The 9,865-nt window shown below is 32.5% G+C and overlaps 1 protein-coding gene across 1 annotated transcript; it reads left to right on the forward strand.

Moving 5' to 3' along the window:
* The first annotated feature begins 1,029 nt into the window (after window positions 1–1,029).
* LOC139499894 (low-density lipoprotein receptor-like) lies at window positions 1,030–7,420 on the forward strand. The gene is made up of 6 exons (XM_071288524.1): window positions 1,030–1,310; window positions 1,988–2,171; window positions 4,268–4,516; window positions 5,484–5,644; window positions 5,964–6,139; window positions 7,185–7,420. The coding sequence occupies exons 1-6, from the start codon at window positions 1,235–1,237 to the stop codon at window positions 7,344–7,346; spliced, it is 1,008 nt and encodes a 335-aa protein (XP_071144625.1). The 5' UTR covers window positions 1,030–1,234; the 3' UTR covers window positions 7,347–7,420.
* The last annotated feature ends 2,445 nt before the right edge of the window (window positions 7,421–9,865 follow it).

The following is a 9,865-nucleotide window of genomic DNA, read 5'->3' on the forward strand; positions in this document are numbered from 1 at the left end:
GTAGGGCTACTTTTACATACGTTCTAAATTGTAATTGGTGGTCTGACACCTTATATACTACGTTACTTCACACATGTAGTAACGTAGTATAACGAAATCGGAGATCTATATTTTAATTAGATTGAGAAAACTTTTGGCTCCACCAGCTCCACACTTTAGAACCTGATGGTCTTAACTAAAACGACATATAAAAAAGATGTGGTATGATTGCTTATGAGACAGTGACCAAAAAGATAAGACAGCATTTTGATTGTGCATCGTTTTAAAATTATTTTTTCTTATTCTACGTAAATTCTTCGAAATAAAATATCAGTACAACTCATTATAAATTAACAATTTAACTTCAAAAATTAGAATATAGGTTTGTGACCGAAACCAAAATTATATTTGCCCAAAGAGAGAACACTTTTTGTTTAATTTTCGACAATATCAATCAAATTAATTTTTTTTTCAAAACTTTAACGCTTTAAGTTATGGGGGTAATCTGGATTTAGAATATTTTTTTGTCATCTGCTTGACCACAGTTTTTTTATTCATCAAATTGGGGATCAGAATATTTTTAGGAACCCAACTTGTTCTGAATTTTAATGGTTGCTCCTTTTAACATTATAAAGTTTTTGTTTTACGAAATAATGGTACAAACGTGTTGGCTCAAAAATATGTTTTCAAATTTTCAAATGAACGTTTCGTCTGGGCTTGGTGTGACGTACGTAACAGTTTGCCACAAAAACGCATCTTGCTGGACACTTTATCTTATGTGCCTAACACATAAAATATGGTAAAAGAAGAGACATCGGGATACTGTCTGTCTATTTCATTTTTTGCGCTCTATAACTCCTACAAAAGTATTTCGACGATCAACATTTAAAAATGAACTTTTCATATTTGCAAAAAGATAATGCATTTTACAATTATAGGTATTTTGAAACAAATTCTAACGAGCTATAAAATGGCCAATAAGCAATTATACTTGAACGATATCACAAAGGTCAGTGTTGTTTAACAAATGTCATTTAGTGAAATTATCGTGAAAATTAACCTTGTTTTAGTGTGAAACAGTATATAAATCTTCAAAACAATATTCTATAACATAATATTGATATGACGAATCTCCCCTGCATGTTCTGACAAACGTCATTTACGAGAAAACAATTGCAACTTCACAGCATAAATTTAAAGTGAAGAAAGCGGATAAATTCTTGTTTTGGTAGATTCATTTGATTTATTTTGGAAAATGAGGAATACGTGCTTTTATGTGGCTATCGTCTTTACAATCCTGAAAAATTCATATTCTAGACGACCTTTTCGAGGTAAATCAAATACTAAACATTTTATTTTCATTTCATTAGATACAATTAAAGCTTCTATACTATTTGCTGTCATCTTTGTATATATATTTAGATACTATATCAAAGAGGATGTAGACACAACGTTATAACTTTACATGGGGTTTCAAAATAACAGTGGATTCATTCACAAATTTCCACTCCTAAAATGGCTTTAATTTTTTCCCCGGTCGTTCGGACACACCGAGTTTTAAACTGAGTTTTAACGCTTTAAAACTGATTTTTGACAATAATGATGTTGTAACTCCGAGCACAGCAATTCCAAGTGAGCCTATTGTACGGACATATACATCATTTGATTGGTATATAAAACATGTAGAATGCTTTAGATATCAGACTTTCAAGTATTCGATTTGGCGTGTTGACAAAGGATGGGTGGTACAATTTTTCGAGTTTATTCCGGTTTGGACGAACATATCCGAAGAATTATCACAACGTGTTCCTATATAAGGCAATGGATTTATCACATTATACTATATGATATATTTATTAGGAAAGAGATAATGATAGAACATTGAAGGCATGGTATGACAAAACATCCATCAATAGATGTATTTATATAAACAGTTAATTTTGTTGATCAGTCCTGCTGAAAAAAAAAATGTTTAACTAATTTATTTTAAAACATACTTTGGTTTCAGATCGACCACCATTGTTGGCAATGACTGAGAACGGGATTTCTTTTTTTGACAGAGGGACATGGCGAGAACGTGTATTGTATACCCAAAATCACACCTACAACCATTTTAAATCTATTGATATCCATTATAAAAAGAAAATGGCTTTCTGGACTGAATCTGTATGGCTAAAGTCAGGAATCTATAGGTAACTTGAAGGTTATATTTTTTTTTATCGCACGTTGTTCATAATAAATTTAGTAAATCTATATTTTAACATTATACACATAACCAGCATACACGGTAGTGTTCAATTCCCTTTCTACATACCATGGACTCGGGGGCGTAGCTAGAACGAAACGATGTGGAAGCAACTGTGGAAAAAATTTTGGGACCCTATTATGCAGAATTTTTTTTTTTCTTTTCGGTTTTCGGTCATAGAACGGTTAAAAGAGTTATATGTAGATAAACATTTACGAATGTAAAACTATTAATAAATCTTCTGAATATAGTAATACATAAACAACACATATTTGTGATACAGAATTTACTCAAAATTGTCCAAAATCTGCTCTTCGGGTCTGGGCAGAAACAAACTTCTCTATTACTTTGTCAACATTCACACTGAAATCCCGATGAATATGCAGTAATGCTATGTAACTTTCGTTGTTCATTGTTGATCGTACATTTGTTTTCAATTACATACGTAGTACCGTGACTGATAGATCTCAGGGCCATCATGGCATGGTAGCACTCGCGAGATGTTATAAACCAGCGTACGTGTTCGGCATCGAGCGACCTCCCAATTGAATTCTTCAAAATTACATGCTAGGTCAGTTTCGTATGTTTCAATATTGAGATTTGTTCGTTTGTGATATTTCCTACAACACGATGAAGCAGATACAGCACAAATAAGCGATTTTCTGATAACTTGACGCGACTCCACTCTCCAGTTGCCTTATCATATGGTCTATGAACGCAAAAAATAATGAGACTTTCCAATAATGTTTTGGCGTGGTTGCAGGGTGATTGGCTCCGGTAGTCTGTCAGCCACATCGCCTCGGCATATTTTCAACAATATCGAAGGGATCTGATAATTCTAATGCCGATTAGTACATCTCATTCCAAACTGATGAACTGTACACTGTAAAATGTGCTCCAAAACTACATATCTTAGACTGAGTATTACAAATTCAAAAGTAAAAATCTTGTAAAAGATACAAGTAACCTTCCGATTTTGTCATAATCTCCAAAAAAAAAAATTATTTTGAAACCAAATGTCGTTATTTAATGATATTTAATCAATTAAAGAAAGTGACAACATAGGTGTTTCCTTTAACATTCAAATTGACAATCTATAAATTTTTATTTTGCCATTTCTTTTTTTGCATGCCGAATCAATGTGCACGCAACTCCGGAGCTACGATCTTTTTCTGAATGGACAGATTCATCAACACTTGTAACTAGGTTGTCAAACTAATATCCGGGATAGACGGAAAAGACACCAACAGTCTCCGATCCGATTGACCAAATCATCTCTCTCTTCTGATTTTTTTTGTTTTTTTGTTTTTGTTTGTTTGTGAAAACGACGTGGATGCACGTGTTGTCGTGCCTCCGGGTAGCTACGCCCCTGATGGTTAATAAGTTATACAGCTGTTATAAACAAATCAAATAAATTGACCACTTTGAAAAGTAAAGCGTTCGATTCCAGTCCTCTACCTTGATAAAATACAGTTATATACAAAACATAACCACTATAAAAGAAAAGCGTTCCATAACCACTATAAAAGGTAAAGTGTTTCATAACCACTATAAAAGGTCAAATGTTTCATAACCACTATAAATAAAGTGTTTCATAACCACTATAAAAGGTAAAGTGTTCCATAACCACTATAAAAGGTAAAGTGTTTCATAACCACTATATAAGGTAAAATGTTTCATAACCACTATAAAAGGTAATGTGTTTCATAACCACTATAACAGGTAAAGCGTTCCACAACCACTATAAGGAAGGATAAAGTATTCTATAACCACTACAAAAGGTGAAGCGCTTCATAACCACTATAAAAGATAAACCGTTCCATAACCACTATTACAGGTAAAGCGTTCCATATAACAACTATAAATGGTAAAGCGTTCCATATAACCTATAAATGGAAAAGCGTTCCATATAACCACTATAAATGGTAAAGCGTTCCATATAGCCACTATAAAAGGTATTTTTAGCGTTCCATAACCACTATTACTAGCTATCTACTATTATCGTCAATCCTCAGATAAACGTTTACACTTCTTTTTTTCCAGCCATGAAATAAGATCAGCTAAGCTATTGAATGGGGGATTTTCCGAAATAAGAACCGTTTCTACTGGTGATTGGGCAGCAAGACTCGCTGTAGATTGGATTAGTGATAAATTGTACTTTAGTGACCTTATTGGAGAATTGTTTACAGGCGATATCTATGTTACTAATCTTGATGGGACGGATAAAAAGCATTTATTACACGTCAATATGCTGCATGGTGACAATCAATTTCAAATCGATCCAGTGAACAGGTAAACTTACAGCAGAATACATTGCATGTGTAGGTTAAGGTATAATTGTTGAATAGTTAGCTTGCTTTTAGATGAAACGTGAAGTCATTATTAGGTTAGATACCCTCCTTTCGGAGAAGTTTAGTCCTACAGAGAGATATATTAACCATTTGTCCGACTAGTCTACTTTTTAAGTACCCTCCTTTCGGAGAAGTTTAATCCCACAGAGAGATAGATTAACCATCTGTCCGACTAGTCTACTTTTTAAGTACCCTCCTTTCGGAGAAGTTTAATCCTACAGAGAGATAGATTAACCATCTGTCCGACTAGTCTACTTTTCAAGAAGGATGGTTTACCTTTCCTTATGATGACTTCACGGTTCAGATACAAAATTAAAATAGGTACTGACACTTTTTTGGTAAAGTGAACTTTTGAAAAAAGGAAGATGTCTTTGCAACATAGCAGTATATTATGTTGTTTTGTTTTGGTCAAATGAATTAAGAAATTTACCCTTGACACTATGACGTGGTGTCTTAAAATCGTCAAAATGTTATGGCCTAGATCGGTCAAGTTCGTCAATGTCGTAATTTTGAGCTAAAGTAAAGCACAACATTAGCCAGAATTGTGTCGAACAGGAGCACACGAGATCGCCATCGGTTTATGTTGGGGTTCGAGTTGCCCAGTCTTTAGTTTTTTCTATGTTGTGTTTTGTATACTGTAATTTTATTTGTCTTTTGATCATTATTTTAATGCTTGCCAAGCATTGAGAGTTTCCACAAATGTGACCACCGAATTAAACTTGTAACAAGGTTTGTACTTACATGTACATAAGCAAAGGGACAGGTGCCACATGTGGAGCTGGTCTTTTGCCCACATATGAGTTCAAATATCACTTCGGTATTTTTCACATCCCTTTTTAACAGGTATTATCCTCCTACCATTGTTCATCATCTTATTATCATTTTAATTTTTTGTTGTTTTTTGTAAGGTGGATATATTTCGTGTCTCTAAGTGCGAAGTCACCATTACATAGTTATGATATATTTGAAAGAGTACACATGGACATGAATGGAACAAACAGACAAATCATCGATGCGGATACTTGTCTCGATAAAAATCAGTACAATTGTGAATTAGCGTTTGCAGTAGGTAAGGAAATATTAACATAAGTTTCTATAGTTACATATATTATCTAAGGGAACGACCATTTAACTTCCAAAAGGAGGGGAGTATTGTTTTTTTTTTCTAAAAAAAACTTCTGATCTCCAATTTGATGAAAAAAATATTCTTGTCAAACAGATGACAAAAATATATATACTGAGTGCAAATCCCCGCAAATCCCCCTCCTACCTTATAGTATTCAATTTTGAAAACCAATAATGTGATTCATTTCGTTAAAAAACTAAATAAATTTGTGACTACGAATTTGTTCATGCAAAATATATAGTAAAAAATTGTATTTGAACAGATCATACTACAGGCAGAGTATACTGGATGGATTTTTTTAGTTCTTTGGTACACAGTATGGATGCCAACGGGGAAAACAGACAAACATATAACTTTTCAAAGTATGAACGAGCTATTCGATCAAATAAATACAAAATGCATTATACTATTAATAAGTGGATTGAAATCGCCTACAAGGTAATGTTAAAAACAAAACTCAGAATTTTTTTCTTAAGGCTGCATAAACGTATTTATTGGTTACATTTTATAGAACTTTTTTCTTAACAAGGAAAATATCAATTGTTAAATTTTCTGAAATCTTATTATTAATTCTATCTTTTAATTTTCTATCTTGAAATTATATAGAGAAATGTTCTTTTTATCACAAACAGTTTTGGGTTTTCCATGCATAATCTATATGCACAAAATCGGACAATGTTGCACAACCTGTAGCATTAGAAAAAAGCCCGGCAACCCATACGTATTATTACATTTTAGAAAAAACAGGTATAAACTTCATTTCGACAGATTATTCAAAAATTACATGGCTCAAAGCTGAATATTTGAAATCCAAGAATGTATTAGAACCGAAACAGTTGAACAGCTACATGACATAAATTTATAAACAGACACTATTTGAAAGGTTTGCTATAAATCATTTTGGTACCGAAGTACTGTCTTCTTATCTGATGAAATCAACGGTTTATTGCTGATTAAAGTCAAGCTATCGAAAAGAAATTCACATGAATATTCATACAATTAGTTACGTGCCACTTCCTTAGTCGAATTATGTGAACGAACTACTCAAATATGTTGTTGTCTTGTCAGTTGTTCACAATGAATATTTCGATGTCCTGAAACATGTCGATATAGTATTAAATTAGACTTAAATAATCAAGTCGTTGTTTATTTTTTGTGATGGCAACAGCATTTTTCACATAGGAAAATATAGACAACGTGTCTTCTGATATTATAAACAATACAATTTGAATTAATTCTGTTCATCAATAATAAAGAAAAAAGATGAAAACAAAATTGTTTGACGAATTAAAGTAGTTTCTTTAGAAAAATATCTTAATCATATGTATCTCATGAACATGTAATTGACATACCTCCAAACATCAATTTCCTTGAGTAATTATATATATAAGGATTGATAACATGGTTGTTTCTTTAATTTGATTATACTTTTATGTATACTTTGCTAAATATCTAAATCAATTTATATTTTTGAATATTCCAGGGAAACTTGTATGGTATGAAAAAGTTAAGAAAAGATAAAAAGAACAAGATTTTCCGCCTTAACACTAGAAATAACAAAATAATGTCCTTACCACTTGGAGTTCCAGTTCAACATTTCAGAATATTCCATAGTTCTACGCAACCAAACAACAACATGAAATAGTTCAGAAAAATGATTTGAAAGAAAATACCTAAACATGTAGAATGAAAGATTATGAAATAAATATGGTTTACAATCTGTCTTGTTATTGTACCGGCATGTTGTCATCGATTGGTTAAGTTAAATAAACTCATCATAGATACCAGGACTAAATTTTGTATATACGCCAGACGCGCGTTTCATCTACAAAAGACTCATCAGTGACGCTCGAATTCAAAAAAGTTAAGAAGGTCAAATAAAGTACGAAGTTGAAGAGCATTGAGGACCAAAATTCCTAAAAAGTTTTGCCAAATACATATAACCTGACTTTGTATATACATGAGCGACTCAGTGGATCACCTGATAATACCCAATTCGTGGTGGGGTTTTATTGCTGTGAATTTAACTTTCTCCGTTGTTTTTTTCGTTTTTTCCTGTTTTGCCATGCCGTTAATTTTTTTAAATTTCATTCGTTGACATTCGAAAAGAAAATTGTTTTCTTAATTGGTTTTACGAGGAAGTTGTGTTTAAAATCAAATACAGCATTATCTAAACAACACTTTTTCTCCAAGGAATAAAGATGTATGTGATTTGTTATGCTTTTCTATTAAAACACTAGTAATGTCATGTCATTCACTATTTTGCCAGAGAAATTAAATGTACGCGCACATCAATAGTTGGAACATGTAGAAGCCTTGTTTCTTATCTTAATGGATTTACTCAAACCAACAATGAAATAACTTTGATTAGCTTCTCAATTGTTATTTCACATTCTCACGGACAAACGTTCTACTTTGTCAACCAACGGAAAGAATGGAAAACGGCTTCCTGCATAAATGAAATCAAGAGTTGACCAACATTCTAATCGACTGCATTTTTCAGAAAATGACATCTGTAACCACCATAAACTTTTAGCTACCCCTGTACAAGCACAACCAAATACAATGAAGGTTCCAACTATGTACTGGCTTCCAAAGCTGCAAAAACAAATTCGTACAAATACAGATTTTTTTTGTCTTCAAGCCATTGTTCCACTCCTGAACTATCTATTGTACTTACTTGTACTCTTGGTACAATAAAAAAATCTGGTTATAAATTGTTCAAAAACGGTCTTTGAAATAGTGGAACTAATTACTTTTGGAGTGTCAAAAAGTCGTCGGAAGTACTGGATAAACTGCAAGCTTATATTGGTGATTTCGAATCTGTTAAACGATTGGAATTTTCTACCATGTATCCCACTTTGACTCATAATAATTCACACAAATCATTAATGGGCATTTAAAAAGTCAGAATGCCAAGAGATATGCTCAAACTCGTACGTGTCATTTTTAGTAATAACAAACAAAATAACTATGTCAATTGGACCTGCTGTAATACTATGCATACCCTTGAATTGATACTAGGTAACATTTGTGTTCACTATGAAGATTCTTTTTAACGTCAAGTTATCGAAATTTGAGTGGGGACTTACTGTGCACCACTTATTTGCGGACCTGTTTCTGTATTGTTGTGAGTTACAATTTTTGACTTAAATTAACAAAGACCCACCGAAACGTCATCTGATTCAAAAATTTAATATCAATTTAAGATACTTGGATGATATATTGACTCTCAATAGTAACGACTTTAGCATTAAAACTTACGAGATTTATCTGAAGTTATATAAATCTTATACTAATAATGAACACTACTCTTTCTGGATCGTGATATCTATATCTTTCACGAGAAGCTTTATAACACAATGTATAATAAAAGAGATGTTTTTTCATTTTCATTTTCTATTGTTAACTACCCATTATTAAATGTCATTATGGAGTATATGTGTCTCAATTGATACGTTACTCTAGAGCTAGCTCAAAGTACGTTGATTTTGTTGAACGAGGAATACTGCTTTCTCAAAAGTTTCTAAGACAGGGCTATGAAGCAATCAAATTAAGGTCATCACTCAAGAAATTTTACGGTCGCCATCATGAGCCGATTGGTCATTATCACAAAAGTGTGTCAGAAATCATATCTGATATTCTTCCTCAGTCATAATAACCTTCCATCATTACCGAACTGAACAAAGAAATAACACGACGGGTGCCGTATACGTTGCAGGAAATGCTTACAATTCCGGAGCACCTGATTTCACTCCCGGTTTTTAGTGAAGTTCGTGTTGTTTCTTAATTATTATTTATGACTGTTGATGTAAATGTCCTTTGGTTTTGTGAATCTTTGTTTACTCCTTGGTTTTGATTGTTATTGTCTTATGGTGTTTATATATCTCAACTTGTTTGTGTGATTCGCTTGTGTATGATTGTAACAACGTATTTGATTTTAACGAAAGACAAATTGTTACACCAGTGTTTTCGATATCACAAACTAATCATAACATTAACTCAATTTTATCATCGGTATATGAACATCATTCGTAAATATAAACGATAACCAAACCTTCACACAGACTTATTTAGAAGGCATATGGTTACAATACTGTTGTCAGATCATTAGCATAATTAAGGATGACATATTTTAGTATAAGTATATATTCACTCATAGGG

Source organism: Mytilus edulis, chromosome 13, assembly GCF_963676685.1.
Source record: "Mytilus edulis chromosome 13, xbMytEdul2.2, whole genome shotgun sequence".
Classification (NCBI taxonomy): Eukaryota; Metazoa; Mollusca; class Bivalvia; order Mytilida; family Mytilidae; genus Mytilus; species Mytilus edulis.